General features: G+C 42.1%; 1 protein-coding gene across 1 annotated transcript; it reads right to left on the reverse strand.

Annotated features, from left to right (window-relative positions):
- Window positions 1-1,366: 1,366 nt before the first annotated feature.
- LOC135527687 (methyl-CpG-binding protein 2-like) lies at window positions 1,367-11,520 on the reverse strand. Its single transcript, XM_064956184.1, has 3 exons — window positions 11,437-11,520; window positions 9,515-9,901; window positions 1,367-5,180 (listed from the first exon to the last, which is right to left on the reverse strand). The coding sequence occupies exons 1-3, from the start codon at window positions 11,466-11,468 to the stop codon at window positions 3,392-3,394; spliced, it is 2,208 nt and encodes a 735-aa protein (XP_064812256.1). The 5' UTR covers window positions 11,469-11,520; the 3' UTR covers window positions 1,367-3,391.
- Window positions 11,521-21,806: the final 10,286 nt, after the last annotated feature.

Genomic DNA, 21,806 nt, shown 5'->3' on the forward strand with positions numbered 1-21,806 from the left:
GAGTAGGTTCTAGCTTCCTAAAACCCTCTATAGTGACCATGCACATGGAGTAGATTCTAGCTTCCTAAAACCCTCTATAGTTACCAAGGACATGGAGTAGGTTCTAGCTTCCTAAAACCCTCTATAGTGACCATGCACATGGAGTAGATTCTAGCTTCCTAAAACCCTCTATAGTGACCATGGAGTAGGTTCTAGTTTCCTAAAACCCTCTATAGTTACCAAGGACATGGAGTAGGTTCTAGCTTCCTAAAACCCTCTATAGTGACCAAGGACATGGAGTAGGTTCTAGCTTCCTAAAACCCTCTATAGTGACCATGGAGTAGGTTCTAGTTTCCTAAAACCCTCTATAGTGACCATGGAGTAGGTTCTAGCTTCCTAAAACCCTCTATAGTGAACATGGAGTAGGTTCTGGCTTCCTAAAACCCTCTATAGTGACCAAGGACATGGAGTAGATTCTAGCTTCCTAAAACCCTCTATAGTGACCATTGAGTAGGTTCTAGCTTCCTAAAACCCTCTATAGTGACCATGGAGTAGGTTCTAGCTTCCTAAAACCCTCTATAGTGACCATGGAGTAGGTTCTGGCTTCCTAAAACCCTCTATAGTGACCATGCACATGGAGTAGGTTCTAGCTTCCTAAAACCCTCTATAGTGACCATGCACATGGAGTAGGTTCTAGCTTCCTAAAACCCTCTATAGTGACCATGGAGTAGATTCTAGCTTCCTAAAACCCTCTATAGTGACCATGGAGTAGGTTCAAGCTTCCTAAAACCCTCTATAGTGACCATGGAGTAGGTTCTAGCTTCGTAAAACCCTCTATAGTGACCATGGAGTAGGTTCTAGCTTACTAAAACCCTCTATAGTGACCATGCACATGGAGTAGGTTCTAGCTTCCTAAAACCCTCTATAGTGACCATGGAGTAGGTTCTAGCTTCCTAAAACCCTCTATAGTGACCATGGAGTAGGTTCTGGCTTCCTAAAACCCTCTATAGTGACCAAGGACATGGAGTAGGTTCTAGCTTCCTAAAACCCTCTATAGTGACCATGGAGTAGATTCTAGCTTCCTAAAACCCTCTATAGTGACCATGGAGTAGGTTCAAGCTTCCTAAAACCCTCTATAGTGACCATGGAGTAGGTTCTAGCTTCCTAAAACCCTCTATAGTGACCATGGAGTAGGTTCAAGCTTCCTAAATCCGCCTAAAATCACTATCATGCGTTATGTTTTGTTTTGTGTCACATCTCTTGACTTCCTACCTGCGATTTTAAACCAAAGGAAAGCAACTCGTCTAAAAGAAGCAAGTATCCTGAAGCCACGAGCACAGAAGATAATGCAGTCACATGCACAAAGGAGTATTGTGTTGACGTCCAGTGGCTGGGTCAAAACTGGAATATTTAATAATCAATCCTCTATTTGAAATACATTTTTAGAACTGAACTGAATACATAAAAAATAAAATAAAGTAGAGTTGACTAAATGACGTTGTCACGAACAGTAGCGGAGATATTGAGATGAGCAAGTATTGCTCTCACACAGTATCTGCACAAGTGTACTGGTTTCACGGGACCAAAACAGTTGAGAAGTTGAGCCTCGCGCTTCAACGCTCCTAGTTGTAGTGGAAATTGGCCCACGATGCTGTCTACCTTTTAATTATTGACCATTTTTTCCCACCCACACAACAGACAACAACATAACTTCCTCCAGTGGGTTTGGTTATTGATAATGTCTTTGGGATGTAATTTGAGTATTAGAAAACTTTTGATACTTTAGGTATTGACAACAACAAAAAATGTGACGAATTCATGGAGCATTGGCTATAATAAGGCCTGGGTCCAGTTGTGCTTTTAGCTTCCTGTCTGACTGTGGGGAAAGAGTTCAATTTTTGGAGAAACTGGGTCAAATGTTCATGTACTATCTAATTTGCATTACTAGTAAAACATTATTTTTTTAAATACAATTTTAATGATTATTTGCTATTATTTGCTTCTGTTTATTTGTGGGAGTACAGTCAGCCTCCATTACATAAGTAAACGACGACAAAAAGCATCAGTAGGATTGTAATTCTAATACATTGAAATCAAATGGAACCTGTTTTCAGTAGCCAAACGTTCATCAAACCACACGTCATTGGTGTATCTAGGCCTCTAAAACCCTGTGGTTTCATCACCTCAACCATCAGATAGGAAGTTATCTGTCAGCATCAACAGTGTTTTAGTTTCAAAGCTTCGGGGTGAGTCCCAAATGATACCCTTTTCTTTATGTAGTGCACTACTTTTAGGGGTCCTGGTCTAAATTAGTGCGCTACTTTTAGGGGTCCTGGTCTAAAGTAGTGCACTACTTTTAGTGGTCCTGGTCTAAAGTAGTGCACTACTTTTAGTGGTCCTGGTCTAAAGTAGTGCACTACTTTTAGTGGTCCTGGTCTAAAGTAGTGCACTACTTTTAGTGGTCCTGGTCTAAAGTAGTGCACTACTTTTAGGGGCCCTGGTCTAAAGTAGTGCACTACTTTTAGGGGTCCTGGTCTAAAGTAGTGCACTACTTTTAGTGGTCCTGGTCTAAAGTAGTGCACTACTTTTAGTGGTCCTGGTCTAAAGTAGTGCACTACATAGGGAATAGGGTACCATTTGGGACGCATTGACATAATATAGGTTGAGGAAAACATATGTCACCTAAATGAATAGGCCTGGACTGTAGAGAGTGGACTGAAAACCGAGGCTTCATCCAAAATGGCACCCGATTCCCTACACAGTGCACACTGTTTGACCAGGACCCTATAAGTTGTGCATTAGCATGGGGAATCGGGTGCCATTTTGGACTCATCCTGAGCGTACTGCGGTAGTAAGAGGATGCTACAACAGAAGCAGTGGAAGCTTGCATGACATATGTATATTGCAAGCCCTCTACCCACAGAGCACAGAACAACAACATTGACAAGTCACTTATAAAGGGCCAGACAGGACATGTGCCTGGGCTTTAGGCAAATCCAACCCTGTTTCAGTCCCACTTTCACAATGACAGCTTGAACCATGGATTCCACAGTTCCCGGCTGATGATGTGTACAGGAAGTGTATGTCCTCCACATCCTGTAAGCTTTGAGCAAAGGCTCATGGGTCGCAGTGGATGACTAACAGGTTTAAAGCAGAAACAAAGAACAAAACAATGACAAAAAAACAAAACCAAAAAAACAAGTACAAATGCATCAGGAAGCAATCTGTTGTGGGTTGTTCATTAAGCTGCGTTATTTGTTTGTCAATAAACAGCCCATCCCACAGAAAGAACATCAACCAACAGCTGCCTTTTGTTTTTATGTACACATTTTCTGTTTGTTGTTTTCTTATAAAATCCACTGCTGCACTAAACGTCTCCTCTCTCCTTACAGACATGGGTCCTGCAATGCAGTCAACTAACCCTTCCAGTGATCGGCGTCCGAGACTCGCCCGTCTCCTCCCTGCTAGGTCTGGGTACGACTGAGACCGTCTCCTCCCTGCTAGGTCTGGGTACGGCTGAGACCGTCTCCTCCCTGCTAGGTCTGGGGACGGCTGAGACCGTCTCCTCCCGGCTAGGTCTGGGTACGGCTGAGACCGTCTCCTCCCGGCTAGGTCTGGGGACGGCTGAGACAGTCTCCTCCCTGCTAGGTCTGGCTACGACTGAGACAGTCTCCTCCCTGCTAGGTCTGGGTACGACTGAGACCGTCTCCTCCCGGCTAGGTCTGGGTACGGCTGAGACCGTCTCCTCCCGGCTAGGTCTGGGTACGACTGAGACCATCTCCTCCCTGCTAGGTCTGGGTATGACTGAGACCGTCTCCTCCCGGCTAGGTCTGGGGACGACTAAGCAGGATACAATGTCTCTCAAATCCCTCCCTTCCACCGTCCCTGCTGCCACGTCCACTTGATGCTTGTTGGCCCTGGTGTCACCCATTCCCACCACTGCAGCTGCCGGAGGCTTTGGCCACCTGTCCTGTCTGACCTCCCTGACCTCCTCTCTCTTTCCTCTGGCCGTGGTGGTGCTGGCCCGGCAGGAGCCCCTGGAGGTGCTCAGGTCCTGGGGCTCATTCTGCAGGAGGGCCCCTGGCCCCACCGAGGCCCTGGGCGTATGGGAGACCAAGCTCATAGTCAAGCCGGGGAAGTGATGGTGAGGGGGGCGCTGGAAGGGTGGGGGAGGAGGATCCTCCATTACAGAGGAGTGACTGTGGCGACGGTGGTGGTGAGGGGGCCGCTGGGAGGGTTGAGGATGATCCTCCACTACAGAGGAGTGACTGTGGCGACGGTGGTGGTGGTGGTGGTGATGAAGGTGTTTGTGCGGCGTACGCTCTTTTCTCTTGTGGCTGTGACTCTTTGGGGTAGTGACGCTACTGCTGCTGCCGCCTCTACTGGCCCCACTACTGGACCAAACGCTGGCCCCACCACTGTCCTCTGCGGTCAGCCCGGCAGTCATAGGACTGTCCTTGTGCTTCCTCCCTGGACTCTTTGGCAGCTTCTGTCCCTGATCCTTCTGTCCCTGATCCTTCTGTCCCTGGTCTGTCCTCTCTGCTGTTGCCACCAACACAGCACTCCCTGTCCCTATCCCTGCCCCGGCTATAGCTGGAATGTCTCTCGACTCCTCAACAGTTTCTCTGGTCTTGCGCTTCTTGATGGGTAGAGCGGTCTGCTGCACCGGCTTAGTGCAAGACTCCTTCTGAACTTTCCTTTTGGCTTCTGCGGCGAGGATAGCAGCCGCTGCGTAGCAGGAAGTACTGGAACCCGCCGCACCAACTGCCGCTGACACCAACCCTGGCTTACGCCCCCGCTTTTTCGGAGCAGTCTGCGGTTGTGTTTCCGCCTTCCTTTTCCGTGCCGGGCGCATCTTGGCGACTACGACCTGCGATGGCAGCTGCCCCGCCACTTCAGATGCCTTGGATGCGCTGAAAGGCATTTTGACCAAGAGCCTCCCAGGACTCTTCTCCACCACACGTTTCATTGCCACGCCCTCCATGGCCGGGCGTAACTTCCCACTCCCCTTCGGCCGACCCCGGCCCCTCCCTGACGGTTTCATCACCTTGGGTTTCTTTGGGGGTCTCTTCTCGCGGCGGGAGGGACTGCCACGCCCTGTCACGGTGAAGTCGAAGTCGTTGGGGTCGGCGGCGGTGTCTCCTACCTTCTGGAAGAAGGCAATCAGCTCCACCTTGGAACGGAAGGCTTTCCCCTCTGGGCTGAAATACAGATCACAACGAACGTCCCGACTGTAAACAGATCTGTGAACCTCTGTAAATGTCCTTAACGGTAAACCGATCTGTAAATGTAATTTCTGTAAAGATACAGTTGAAGTCGGAAGTTTACATACACTTAGGTTGGAGTCATTAAAACTAGTTTACAGACACTTAGGTTGGAGTCATTAAAACTAGTTTACATACACTTAGGTTGGAGTCATTAAAACTAGTTTTTCAACCACTCCACACATTTCTTGTTAACAAGTAAAAGTTTTGGGAAGTCGGTTAGGACATCTACTTTGTGCATGACACAATTAATTTTTCCCAACAATTGTTTACAGACAGATTAGTTCACTTATAATTCACTGTATCACAATTCCAGTGGGTCAGAAGTTTACATACGCTAAGTTGACTGTACCTTTAAACAGCTTGGAAAACTCCAGACAATGATGTCATGGCTTTAGACGCTTCTAATGGGCTAATTGACATAATTTGAATCAATTGGAGGTTTACCTGTGGATGTATTTCAAGAGCTACCTTCAAACTCAGTGCCTCTTTGTTTGACATCATGGGAAAATCAAAAGAAATCAGCCAAGACCTCAGAAAAAAATTGTAGACCTCCGCAGGTCTGGTTCATCCTTGGGAGCAACTTCCAAACGCCTGTCATACCGCTCAGGTTTAGGTTATGTCATACCGCTCAGGAAGGAGACGCGTTCTGTCTCCTAGAGATGAACGTACTTTGGTGCCAAAAGTGCAAATTAATCCCAGAACAACAGCCAAGGACCTTGTGAAGATGCTGGAGGAAACAGGTACAAAAGTATCTATATCCACAGTAAAACAAGTCCTATATTGACATAACCTGAAAGGCCGCTCAGCAAGGAAGAAGCCACTGCTCCAAAACCGCCATAAAAAAAGCCAGACTTCGGTTTGCAACTGCACATGGGGACAAAGATCGTACTTTTTGGAGAAATGTTCTCTGGTCTGATGAAAAAAAAATAGAACTGTTTGGCCATAATGACCATCATTATGATTGATGAAAAAGGGGGAGGCTTGCAAGCCGAAGAACACCATCCCAACCGTGAAGCACGGGGGTGGCAGCATCATGTTGTGAGGGTGCTTTGCTGCAGGAGGGACTGGTGCACTTCACAAAATAGATGGCATCATCAGGAAAGGGAAATTATGTGGATATATTGAAGCAACATCTCAAGACATCAGTCAGGAAGTTAAAGCTTGGTTGCAAACCTGACTCAGTTACACCAGCTCTGTCAGGAGGAATGGGCCAGAATTCACCCAACTTATTGTGGGAAGCTTGTGGAAGGATAACCAAAACGTTTGACCCAAGTTAAACAATTTAAAGACAATGCTACCAAATACTAATTGAGTTTATGTAAACTTCTCACCCACTGGGAATGTGATGAAAGAAATCATTCTCTCTACTATTATTCTGACATTTCACATTCTTATAATAAAGTGGTGATCCTAACTGACCTAAGACAGGGAATTTTTACTTGGATTGAATGTCAGAAATTGTGAAAAACTGAGTTTAAATGTATTTGGCTAAGGTGTATGTAAACTTCCGACTTCAACTGTAAGTGTGGTGAAATACAAGGTGGGCAGGTACGAGTTCCAGTATGAACTGTGCAAATATCGCCAGATTCAGAAAAATACACAGTACCTTCGGGAACGAATTCAAACCCCTTCAACTTTTTCCACATTTTCTTAGGTTACAGCCTTATTCTAAAATGGATTTATTTTCTTTTTTTAACTCATCAATCGACACACAATAAACCATAATGACGAAGCAAAAACTTTGTCAAAAACTTTGTCAACTTAAAAAACACATTTACTTAAGTATTCAGACCCTTTACTCAGTACTTTGTTGAAGCACCTTTGGCAGCCTTAATTACAGCCTAGAGTCTTCTTGGGTATGACTCTACAAGCTCGGCACACCTGTATTTGGGGAGTATCTCCCATTCTTCTCTGCAGATCTCCTCAAGCTCTGACATGGTTGGACGGGGAGCGTTGCTACACAGCTATTTTCAGGTCTCTCCAGAGATGTTCGATCGGGTTTAAGTCCAGGCTCTGGCTGGGCTTAAACTGAGGAATGGCTTCCGTCTGGTCACTCTACCATAAAGGCCTGATTGGTGAAGAGCTGCAGAGATAGCTGTCCTTCTGGAAGGTTCTCCACATCTCCACAGAGGAACTCTAGAGCTCTGTCAGAGTGAACATCGGGTTCTTGGTCACCTCCCTGACCAAGACCCTTCTCTCCCCATTGCTCAGTTTGGCCAGGCAGCCAGCTCTAGAAAGTGTCTTGGTGGTTCCAAACTATTCCCAATTTAAATGTTTTGGTACCCTTCCCCAGATCTGTGCCTTGACACAATCTTGTCTCGGAGCCCTACGGACAATTCCTTCGATATCATGGCTTGGTATTTGCTCTCAAATGCACTGTCAAATGTGGGACCTTATATAGACAATTGTGTGCCTTTCCAAATCATGTCCAATCAATTGAATTTACCACAAGTGGACTCCAATCAAGTTGTAGAAACATCTTAAGGATGATCAGTGGAAACATGAGGCACCTGAGCTCAATTATGAGTCTCATAGCGAAGGATCTGAATACTTATATTAATAAGGTATTTTTTATTTTACATAGATTTGCAAAAATGTCTAAAAACCTGTTTTCGCTCGGCCATTATGGGTTGATGTGTGTAGATTACCAAGGAATAAAAAATAAAAAATCTATTTTAGAATAAGGCTGTAATGTAACAAAATGTGGAACAAGTCAAAGGGTCTGAATACTTTGTGAAGTGTAATCCATGTTTGTATTTCCATCAACCTCAAACCAGTCCTGTAAAACACTCTAAAGATCAGTCACATTAAACCAGCCCTGTAAAACACTAAAGATCAGTCACATTAAACCAGTCCTGAAAAACACTCTAAAGATCAGTCACATTAAACCAGTCCTGTAAAACACTCTAAAGATCAGTCACATTAAACCAGTCCTGTAAAACACTCTAAAGATCAGTCACATTAAACCAGCCCTGTAAAACACTAAAGATCAGTCACATTAAACCAGCCCTGTAAAACACTAAAGATCAGTCACATTAAACCAGTCCTGTAAAACACTCTAAAGATCAGTCACATTAAACCAGTCCTGTAAAACACTCTAAAGATCAGTCACATTAAACCAGTCCTGTAAAACACTCTCTATACAGTTCAGTCACATAACAATATCAATGAGGGATGAAACAGACAAGATTTTGTTCACTACTTCCATCAAAATATTTAATATCACATCTCTGTATCACATCTCTCTGTATCACATCTCTCTGTATCATATCTCTGAATCATATCTCTCTGAATCATATCTCTCTGTATCATATCTCTGAATCATATCTCTCTGAATCATATCTCTCTGTATTATAGCTCTCTGTATCATATCTCTGTGTCATATATATCTGTCTCATATCTCTCTATATCATATCTCTAAAACATATCTCTCTGTATCATATCTCTCTGTATTATATCTCTCTGTATCATATCTCTGAATCATATCTCTCTGAATCATATCTCTGTGTCATATATCTCTGTCTCATATCTCTCTGTATCATATCTCTAAATCATATCTCTCTGAATCATATCTCTGTGTCATATATCTCTGTCTCATATCTCTCTGTATCATATCTCTCTGTATCATATCTCTCTGTATCATATCTCTGTGTCATATATCTCTGTCTCATATCTCTCTGTATCATATCTCTAAATCATATCTCTCTGTATCATATCTCTCTGTATTATAGCTCTCTGTATCATATCTCTGTATCATATCTTTCTGTGTCATATCTCTCTGTATCATATCTCTGAGTCATATATCTCTGTCTCATATCTCTCTGTATCATATCTCTGTATCATATATCTCTGTCTCATATCTCTGAATCATATATCTCTGTATCATATTTCTCTGTCTCATATCTCTGAATCATATCTCTCTGTATCATATCTCTGAATCATATCTCTCTGAATCATATCTCTCTGTATTATATCTCTCTGTATCATATCTCTGTATCATATATTTCTGTGTCATATCTCTCTGTATCATATCTCTCTGTCTCATATCTCTGTATCATATCTCTGTATTATATTTAATTTGATCAAATCATGACATTATTTCAGATATGCTTTTGAGAGAAAATTCTTGATAGCCTACTCATATCTCTCTGTCTCATATCTCATATCTCTCATAGCCTACTCATATCTCTCTGTCTCATTTCTCATATCTCTCATAGCCTACTCATATCTCTCTGTCTCATATCTCATATCTCTCATAGCCTACTCACTTCATCAAGTAGACGTCAAACTTCCCGGCGGACCGCCCAGACTTGCGTTGTTTGAGTTTACGTGTCCAGCCCTGGGGCAGAGAGGGGTCGTCGTACAAAGGACCTCGGTCCCTGATTATGGACCTCCTCTGTTTGGGCGAAGCAGGGGACTCAGAGAGACACGAGGCCTCGCCAGCTGCAGTAACCATGGGCACAGAGGGCCCCGCCTCAGCCAGCTGCGCACTGGGCTGCTGGACTGGAGGATGAGGAGGGGAGGATGAAGACTCCAGCCTCTCCTTCTCCATATCCCTCCACTCCCGCCTCACCTTCTTTGGCTTGCTGTGTGTCTTAGGGTCCTTGTCGTTGGAGCTCTGAGTCTGGTTGGCATCTTCACTCTTCTCCTCACTGCTGTGGAAGACAACGTTAGTCATGAGGGGGAGAGGCAGAGCAGAGGTATGGTCTCAGCTCATCATAACAGAAAATATGGAGAATGGCTATCCTTACCTAGGGTTGCCCCCCAACAAATGTACTGTAAATTTCAATAAATTCCCTGGTTTTTCCGAAATCCCAGTTTGAGCATTCCCGGAAACTGGAGGGAATAAGCAGGGAGTCCAGTATCCTCCAACCAAGTTTTTTGGGGGAAAACCAGGGAATTTATTGAAAGTTCCAAGAATTTTGCAAATTTATCTTCAATGCCGATAAGAGTACAACATGTTTTAAACAAAAAGTCACAGATAAATTACAAACCTCAGCTTGCTCCTAACCAACTCACTACCTATTCACAAAGGTCGTACAAAAATAAAAATAAACTTTTCGGGGGGAAAAATATTGTGTTGTGCTGTTTCTTCACGTATGTGAAATATATACATATATGGTATTAAGGACCAAACCTTCTGCCTGAACTGAGCTGAACCATATTCTACTCACTGTGGAAATAAGCACGTTCCCGATAGCAGGCATATCGAATGACGCAGCCAGTCAGAGAAGCCACGAGGCAAGAGATGTGAATGGTTCGAATATTTTGAACTGCACATGGTCGGTCCACATAAACACAAGCATCTTACATCTTATCATTATTCTGATCTACACAACAGTAAAGTTAGAAGTAGCCTACAGCAGCAGCTACATCACAATATGCTATTCACTTCAACCTAACTGACTAATTGTAATGCATATAAAGAATATTTACAATACATGTTTTTATTTTTTGTACCAGATGCCAGTGTAGCGAAAATACGGGGCAATATTTTCACGGTACATCAATATAATTTTCTGCCAGATGATACTCCTTCATGCTATGAAAGCAATACCTTGATTGCTCCATAACATTATTTGTTATTCTAGAAAATGGGCCAACTCACGTCAGCTTGCTCTAGTATTTAGCGAGATGATAACAGTCGTCATAACCAAAGAAACAATTTTATAGGTAAAGAAAATAAATACATGGTTTACGTCATAACAACACAGTAATGATATGTGGCTATTCTGTCGTAAAATTACCACGTCAAATGGCCACATGTGTAACCAGATGACGCTACATCCTATCCAGCTATTTAGCCAGCAAGCCAAATTGGTTATGAGGGTGGAGGATGTGGACAAATAGAGTGCAAACACAACACAACTGGATATATTTTTTTGTTGACAGTAAATATATTTACAAATCTACAGGCTGTGTTGTCAGAGGTCAGAAAATGACACACACACACGACAGCAATCTAACGGAGACCATTTCCTTGCTCATCTATGATCTGCTATAGGGACACTTATTTCGGTATCATTTGGTGACGTACTCAGAACGCCTCTTTCAGTAAGCTTGCCTGCTGACCAGTTCATAACAAACATACAACGCATTACTTTAGCTAAATACAGCAGTACATTTTACACGACTTGAACATTCATCTAACTCGACATTGAAATGGTGAATACGTGTAATTCACACTTACAGTCTCTCGTCTCCGCTCTCTACGGCGGCCATTTTTATTTAAATAAATAATTGTATAAAAATTCTCAAAACATCTCATGGGTACCTCTCACCCCTGCCTCAATTTCACTGCCGTCAGTGGCGTAGTCACGCGAGATCCGTGAAAAAGTTTCATAAGACTCATTGCATGAGCCCTTGGATCTCGCGAGAGCAGTTGTTTAACTCTGTAAATGGTTGTGAACTCTGAGATGAGGCCACTATCCCCATCTGCAGCAAATACACATGACACACACCATCAAAACACATCCAGTCTTGGAGTTTAGAATTTGGTAAGTGGTGGAGGTGGAACTGTCACCAGATAACCCCCACTATTGCTTTCCTTGACAATCTGTCTTCAGTACAAATGTGCATTTGTCTTACCACTTTAGGTCATAGTGATACATCTGGTATAATAGCTCTCAATAGAAGTTGTACCTCTGCTCTGGTTGTATGCGTGGACAGCCCTACCCGATTCATAGACCATACATGCTTTTGGCGCCTATTGATTACCGTATCTTCTTCCCGGGGAGCGTTTATTAAGAGAACCCGACACTGTCTGAACGTGAACACGCACCGTTTGCGGAACGGTTTTGGTAACATACCTTTCATATCAGTGAGAATTTGTTTTTATTTTAAATGAAAGGTTTAATTACGAAACACCTTTGAAAGGGTTAAGGTTATTGTTCCCACACGGTCATATCCATGTTACAGCTGGTGTTTTGGGAAGACAGGTGACCACCTGTGCTAACTAGCTATCTTCCATACTCTGAACACCTGCGCGTAGTTGGAAGAAGGCGGACAGAAACACGATGTAGTTGAAAAATACTGTTGGCTGCGACTGACATAAAGCAAGTTAAAACAGTGTATATTTTGCATTTCGGAAATTATTTCAATGTGATATGAAAGTAAAGGGATTAATGTTTTACTAGTTTAGTGGTTAGAGTGTTGGACTCGTAACCGAAAGGGTGCAAGATTGAATCCCCCGAGCTGACAAGGTTAAAAATCTGTCGTTCTGCCCCTGAACAAGGCAGTTAAACCCACTCTCCCCATGTAGGCCGTCATTGTAAATAAGAATGTGTTCTTAACTGACTTGCCTGGTTAAATAAGGGTAAAATAAAAATCTGTTTCTAGGACCATATTCACATTCAGATGGAGTATTTGGCTGTTCTGGCTGACAGAGCCAGTCTACCTCTTGAAACAACATACGAAGGGACTTAAGAGCAGTGCTGGACCGGTTACAACCGAGATTTCTGTGTACAGCGCTCTCTGTAGAAGGCGCAAACATCCATTTTTACAAGTGCTGGTTGTCCTGATTTATATGCCCTATTACAGAAGGGGGGGGTGCCTGGTGATCTATTATTAAATGTTTTTCATTGTATTCACAGGAATGTCCCTGTATTGATGTGTAATATTGTTATTATTGTTGCAATAGAAAAAATCTATATCTTTTTTTATATATATAATAAAAAATAAAAGTATATATATTATATATATATATATATATATATATATATATATATATATATATATATATGCGCTATTACTGGCGCAGCTGTGAGGTTCATAGACACAGGAAATATATTTGGGACTATCCAGGAAAAGGAACGATTTCCTGTGCCTGCAAACCTCACAGCTGCAATAAGCGCATATGAAACGGGGCAGTGAACCCGGGTCTAGCGGACGTCTCATCACATAAAGACGGGGAAATCCAGACACGTCACAGGGGCTATAACGCTGAAGCATCCGTTTAGAACCTTTTCTCACTATCAAATATGGTAGTGAGAGGAAGTCCAGTCTCGGGTAGTAGGAGAGGATGGAACTAGATGAAACTGGCCCGACATTCTGCACGTTTTCTCATCGATTAAATATCAGATTTTAATCTATTGTTCGCTCCCCAAAAATAGAATATGTTACTAATAAGGTGCACTAAGTTTTATAGACCTGACGCCTTGCCAAAGTCTAAAAAAAAATATATATATGCTTTGTTTCGAAGCAGTGAAAGGTCTAATTGAGTTTGCGCACATGCACAAGGGAGGCGTTCCCTAACAGAAATATGCAAATAATACTACAACGCGCAAATAGGATCTCGCAAGCTCGTGATTGACTTTGCCCCCCTGCTTGCTTGTTCGAGACAATATGCTCAGAGTTGCCATGTTTTAGGTTTTCTACTGAAATTGGGCCACTTTGAAAACAATGTCATGACAGATAATTTATTGCGCGGGTTGGGGTTTTGGGATATTTTTAAATTGCACCGCGGCCGAAATAATATTTATCTTAAAAGATATATATATATTTCACTGTGACCTGCTCCTGACTGTCAGGCAGTGAGACATGATGTTGCCGAGTGAGTGATGGGGAGGACCGGATGTGCGCTGAGAGAGAGCGCTACAGTCATGAGAGGAGCGAGAGCAGCACGCGTACACGTTGTGACACTTAAAGGTAGTCGGTTTAGTTTGTCATCACGGAGACTCCTATGTCCAAACCTTTTTCCATTAAACATGTTAATACTCTAGAACTGATGAATACCAATAAATAATGGAGACAAATCACTGGAAAACTAATTTGGGCGAACTGGTGCTCATTTCACAAATCCGCTCGGAGGTGGTTTAAACTACATTCTCATGTTGACTTTGCTTAATTAAAGAAAACGGTACCAAGCGAAGTGCTTCATGCATGCTCGGTTCTTGGGTCTCGGGGGCTGCCAGAGTGGACAATTGAAATAGAATTTTATGGATCTTTTTTTTTATGGGGAAGTCCTCAATGAAACTAAACGTGGATAAATATACATTTGCCTCTATCGGCCATCAAGTAGCCTATTAATGTATATGACACTAGGCTACCATTTGATACAATAATAATGTTGAAATCACTGGAGCCGTTGCAAATTAATTTGTGCCACTTGTGTAGCTTTCCTGGAGCTGACGAACCAACGTAATAAATAGCCTATGACGTCAGTCTATTGTTGTTGTTGCCTTTTTGTTATTATGAACGCATTAGATTGACGGTAACAGTAGTCGGATTAGGCCACAGGTAAAACAAATAAAACAATAAACACTGGCTGTTGTTGACAAGCATATTCAGTTCATTAAATTATGACCCCCATCCCGAATAGCCTATTTCAGCAGGCTATTGGGAAACAAACACTTCTTATTGAGAAATCGCATCACTATTCATGTTGAATAAATTAGTCTTAATTTGAACTAAGCAAGCTGCTAAATCGTTCCGCCTACATCTTGTCTACAGACTATATTCAATTAGATGTAGGCCTATCAGGGGCCTAAAGGCTACCTGCCTTTATCTAAGCAAACTATGACAAAAAATGTAATTAAGAATCATAAACCCAGATTTTAGACTGGAGTCTATGTCTATTGAAATGACAAGTAAATCTCGCAAATGGGCCATTTTTGATAACGGTTTGTATTCTTAACATCTGGCACATGAAGCCATTAGACTGCTCAACAGCTAAACTCATCAAATGGCCACCCGGACTGTTTACATTTGTTTTTACACTGCTGCTACTCACTGTTTATTATCTATGCATAGTCACTTTTTAAATTACCTCGATTAACCAGTACATTAACCAGCACATTGACTCTGTACCGGTACCCCCTGTATATAGCCTCCACATTGACTCTGTACCGTAACACCCTGTATATATCCTCCACATTGACTCTGTACCGTAACACCCTGTATATAGCCTCCACATTGACTCTGTACCGTAATACCCTGTATATAGCCTCCACATTGACTCTGTACCGGTACCCCCTGTATATAGCCTCCACATTGACTCTGTACTGGTACCCCCTGTATATAGCCTCCACATTGACTCTGTACCGGTACCCCCTGTATATAGCCTCCACATTGACTCTGTACCAGTACCCCCTGTATATAGCCTCCACATTGACTCTGTACTGGTACCCCCCTGTATATAGCCTCCACATTGACACTGTACCGGTACCCCCTGTATATAGCCTCCACATTGACTCTGTACCAGTACCCCCTGTATATAGCCTCCACATTGACTCTGTACTGGTACCCCCCTGTATATAGCCTCCACATTGACTCTGTACTGGTACCCCCCTGTATATAGCCTCCACATTGACTCTGTACCAGTACCCCCTGTATAAAGCATCCACATTGACTCTGTACCGGTACCCCCTGTATATCGCCTCCACATTGACTCTGTACCGGTAACCCCTGTATATAGCCACCACATTGACTCTGTACCGGTACCCCCTGTATATAGCCTCCACATTGACTCTGTACCGTAACACCCTGTATATAGCCTCCACATTGACTCTGTAGTGGTACCCCCTGTATATAGCCTCCACATTGACTCTGTACCGGTACCCCCTGTATATAGCCTCCACATTGACTCTGTACCGGTACCCCCTGTATATAGTCTCCACATTGACTCTGTACTGGTACCCCCTGTATATAGCCTCCACATTGACTCTGTACCGGTACCCCCTGTATATAGCCTCCACATTGACTCTGTACCGGTACCCCCTGTATATATCCTCCACATTTACTTCGTACAGCGGTACCCCCTGTATATAGCCTCCACATTGACTTCATACAGCGGTACCCCCTGTATATATTTGATTTGATAATAACAGCACAGTTGCCAGAGAATAGCCTGACATTAAGTTTTTTTATGTGCATCCAAGTGTTTCTTGCTCAGAGATTTCGAGATCCACTGTCCAACTTTCATTGCCTAAACTCTCCTGTCGGATTTATCTATAGTTATGCACATGCACAAAGGGGCTTTATTTACAATTATAAACCTGGTTGGAGCCCTGAATGTTGATTGGCTGAAAGCCGTGGTATATCAGACCATATAGGTATGACAAAACATGACTTTTTACTGTTCTAATTACATTGGTAACCAGTTTATAATAGCGATAAGGCACCCCGGGGGTTTGTGGTATATGGCCAATAAACCGCGGCTAACGGCTGTATTCAAGCACTCCGCGCTGTGTCGTACATAAGAACAGCTCTTAGCCTTGGTACATTGGACATATACCACACCCCCTTGTGCCTTATTGCTTAATCATAGCAGTCATAGTAGAGTTAAATCCACATCCATTGATGGAAAATTGATCTGGGCAAATTATATTATCTTTTGTCACATATGCAAATTCCTTTATTACATCATGTCATAGCTTGCAATAATTATTATTTTGAGGAAACCCACATTTTCCTTCTAACGTCGTTACAAGTTACTATGATATTCCTTCTTAATTGGCTCGATAAAGGTTATGGAAAAAGGGTTTATTGTGTAGATATTGCAACTCCTCTCTTGTTGAAAAACAACAACAATTTGTGCTAGTTTTCATGCCTTTAGGGCAATTTTTGTGTGTTCATTGGGCATCAGATTTGAGCTTGACCTGGCAACCCTGACTATGCTTCATTTGCCCGTGCTGTAAAACGACACAGCTTAACTCTCTTGGGTTAGTTATAAATATCTTTGGTTTCACCTGGCTGTGATGTTCTCAAATAGATTTCTAGGTCTCAACAGGAGACCTATAAATTATAGGTCTCAAAAAAAATGTATAATTGAAACAAGACCACTTTCATTTGGTCACAGACAGACGAAAAGCTAAAGTTGTAACGAGTCTGCACACATTTGAATGGTTTCTTGGCGTCACTCAGTGGACGTTTGGCAGAAAAGTCTGTCATCAGTTAGATAAAATTGTCACGTTCGTTGTTGTGGATGAGACCAAGGCGAGATGAATACATCTTCTTATTTAATGAAACGAAGAAACACTTAAACAAACTTACAAAACAACAAAACGAACGTGAAGCTATATATGATAAGGGCATACGCAGGCAACTAACACATAGACATACAAAACCCCTAGACAGGCACAAAAACACATACATCACCCATGTCACACCCTGACTTAACCAAAATAATAAAGAAAACAAAGAATACTAAGGTCAGGGCGTGACTGAAATGGGATAGTGTGTATCTGAATCCCAATATGGCGACCAGGGTATAGGGTGAGTGGGTGTGTAGAAAGTTCTCCGCTGTAGGTGAGACGGCTTTGATTGAGCTGTGGTGTTTTTTCTCTCCCATGTATTGCCAGGCAACTACCATACAGAGAGATTTACAATCTACCATACAGAGAGATTTACCCTTTACCATACAGAGAGATTTACCCTTTACCATACAGAGAGATTTACCATTTACCATACAGAGAGATTTACCATTTACCATACAGAGAGATTTACCATCTACCATACAGAGAGATTTACCATTTACCATACAGAGAGATTTACCATTTACCATACCGAGAGATTTACCATTTACCATACAGAGAGATTTACCATTTACCATACAGAGAGATTTACCATTTACCATACAGAGAGATTTACCATTTACCATACAGAGAGATTTACCATTTACCATACAGAGAGATTTACCATTTACCATACAGAGAGATTTACCATTTACCATACAGAGAGATTTACCATTTACCATACAGAGAGATTTACCATTTACCATACAGAGAGATTTACCATTTACCATACAGAGAGATTTACCATTTACCATACAGAGAGATTTACCATACAGAGAGATTTACCATACAGAGAGATTTACCATACAGAGAGATTTACCATTTACCATACAGAGAGATTTACCATTTACCATACCGAGAGATTTACCATTTACCATACCGAGAGATTTACCATTTACCATACAGAGAGATTTACCATTTACCATACAGAGAGATTTACCATTTACCATACAGAGAGATTACCATTTACCATACAGAGAGATTTACCATTTACCATACAGAGAGATTTACCATTTACCATACAGAGATTTACCATTTACCATACAGAGAGATTTACCATTTACCATACAGAGAGATTTACCATTTACCATACAGAGAGATTTACCATTTACCATACAGAGAGATTTACCATTTACCATACAGAGAGATTTACCATTTACCATACAGAGAGATTTACCATACAGAGATTTACCATCTACCATACAGAGATTTACCATTTACCATACAGAGAGATTTACCATTTACCATACAGAGAGATTTACCATCTACCATACAGAGAGATTTACCATTTACCATACAGAGAGATTTACCATTTACCATACAGAGAGATTACCATTTACCATACAGAGAGATTTACCATTTACCATACAGAGAGATTTACCATTTACCATACAGAGAGATTTACCATTTACCATACAGAGAGATTTACCATTTACCATACAGAGATTTACCATTTACCATACAGAGAGATTTACCATTTACCATACAGAGATTTACCATTTACCATACAGAGAGATTTACCATTTACCATACAGAGAGATTTACCATTTACCATACAGAGAGATTTACCATTTACCATACAGAGAGATTTACCATTTACCATACAGAGAGATTTACCATTTACCATACAGAGAGATTTACCATTTACCATACAGAGAGATTTACCATTTACCATACAGAGAGATTTACCATTTACCATACAGAGAGATTTACCATTTACCATACAGAGAGATTTACCATACAGAGAGATTTACCATTTACCATACAGAGAGATTTACCATACAGAGAGATTTACCATCTACCATACAGAGAGATTTACCATTTACCATACAGAGAGATTTACCATTTACCATACAGAGAGATTTACCATCTACCATACAGAGAGATTTACCATTTACCATACAGAGAGATTTACCATTTACCATTTACCATACAGAGAGATTTACCATTTACCATACAGAGAGATTTACCATTTACCATACAGAGAGATTTACCATTTACCATACAGAGAGATTTACCATTTACCATACAGAGAGATTTACCATTTACCATACAGAGAGATTTACCATTTACCATACAGAGAGATTTACCATTTACCATACAGAGAGATTTACCATTTACCATACAGAGAGATTTACCATCTACCATACAGAGAGATTTACCATTTACCATACAGAGAGATTTACCATTTACCATACAGAGAGATTTACCATTTACCATACCGAGAGATTTACCATTTACCATACCGAGAGATTTACCATTTACCATACCGAGAGATTTACCATTTACCATACAGAGAGATTTACCATTTACCATACCGAGAGATTTGCCATCTACCATACAGAGAGATTTACCATCTACCATACAGAGAGATTTACCATTTACCATAAAGAGAGATTTACCATTTACCATACCGAGAGATTTACCATTTACCATACCGAGAGATTTACCATTTACCAAACAGAGAGATTTACCATTTACCATACAGAGAGATTTACCACGCACGCACGCACGCACGCACGCACACGCACACACAATTGTACATTTTCAGTTATTAAACTGACGTATTGGCGATGGGTGTACTGTTTCCACTAGGTAGCTAGTTACTTCAAGCTCCGTTGCTGGACAGTAGTGCTAGTCGTGCCGGAGCGAAGGGCACTGTGTTGTTGCCTTTCATGCCCTCTTCATTGAGTAGTGGACTGTATGTATCAGGGTGACATCTCACATCAAATGTTATTGGTACACATGGTTAGCAGATGTTATTGGTCACATACACATGGTTAGCAGATGTTATTGGTCACGTACACATGGTTAGCAGATATTATTGGTCACATGGTTAGCAGATGTTAATGGTCACATACACATGGTTAGCAGATGTTATTGGTCACATACACATGGTTAGCAGATGTTATTGGTCACATACACATGGTTAGCAGATGTTATTGGTCACATACACATGGTTAGCAGATGTTATTGGTCACATACACACGGTTAGCAGATGTTATTGGTCACGTACACATGGTTAGCAGATGTTATTGGTCACGTACACATGGTTAGCAGATGTTAATGGTCACATACACATGGTTAGCAGATGTTATTGGTCACATACACATGGTTAACAGATGTTATTGGTCACATACACACGGTTAGCAGATGTTATTGGTCACATACACATGGTTAGCAGATGTTATTGGTCACGTACACATGGTTAGCAGATGTTAATGGTCACATACACATGGTTAGCAGATGTTATTGGTCACATACACATGGTTAGCAGATGTTATTGGTCACGTACACATGGTTAGCAGATTTAAATGCGAGTGTAGCGAAATGCTTGTGCTTCTAGTTCCGACTGTGCAGTAATATCTAACAAGAAATCTAACAATTTCACAACAACTACCTCATACACACAAGTGTAAAGGAATGAATAAGAATATGTACATATAAATATATGAATGAGTGATGGCCGAACGGCATAGGCAAGATGCAGTAGATGGTATAGAGTACAGTATATACATATGAGATGAGTAATGTAGGGTATGTAAACATTATATGAATTGGCATAGTTTAAAGTGGCTAGTGGTACATTTATTACATCCAATTATTAATTATTAAAGTGTCTAGAGATTTGAGTCAATATGTTGGCAGCAGCCACTCAATGTTAGTGTTGGCTGTTTTAACAGTCTGATGGCCTTGAGATAGAAGCTGTTTTTCAGTGTCTTGGTCCCAGCTTTGATGTACCTGTACTGACCTCGCCTTCTGGATGATAGCGGGGTGAACAGGCAGTGGCTCAGGTGGTTGATGTCCTTGATGTCCTTGATGATCTTTATGGCCTTCCTGTAACATCGGGTGGTGTAGGTGTCCTAGAGGGCAGGTAGTTTGCCCGCGGTGATGCGTTATGCAGACCTCACTACCCTCTGGAAAGCCTTATGGTTGTGGGCGGAGCAGTTGCCGTTGCAGGCAAAAGCCCGACAGGATGCTCTCGATTGTGCATCTGTAAAAGTTTGTGAGTTTGTGATACAGGAGAGGGCTGAGAACGCACCCTTGTGGGGCCCCTGTGTTGAGGATCAGTACGGTGGAGATGTTGTTTCCTACCTTCACCACCTGGGGGCGGCCCATCAGAAAGTCCAGGACCCAGTTGCACAGGGCGGGGTCGAGTCCCAGGGTCTCGAGCTTAATGACGAGTTTGGAGGGTACTATGGTGTTAAATGCTGAGCTGTAGTCGATGAACAGCATTCTTACATAGGTATTCCTCTTGTCCAGATGGGTTAGGGCAGTGTGCAGCGTGATTGTGATTGCAACGTCTGTGTATCTATTGAGGAGGTAAGCTAATTGGAGTGGGTCTAGGGTGTCAGGTAGGGTGGAGGTGATATGTTCCTTGACTCTCTCAAGGTACTTCATGATGACAGAGGTGAGTGCTACGGGGCGATGGTCGTTTAGTTCAGTTACCTTAACTTCTTTGCTCACTTTGAGGACAATACAGTGCCATCAACATCGCTGCCAAAACCTTCACCGCAGCCAACGCGAGTAAAACATTTAAATGTGTTAA

Source organism: Oncorhynchus masou, chromosome 33 (genome assembly GCF_036934945.1).
Source record: "Oncorhynchus masou masou isolate Uvic2021 chromosome 33, UVic_Omas_1.1, whole genome shotgun sequence".
Taxonomy (NCBI): Eukaryota; Metazoa; Chordata; class Actinopteri; order Salmoniformes; family Salmonidae; genus Oncorhynchus; species Oncorhynchus masou.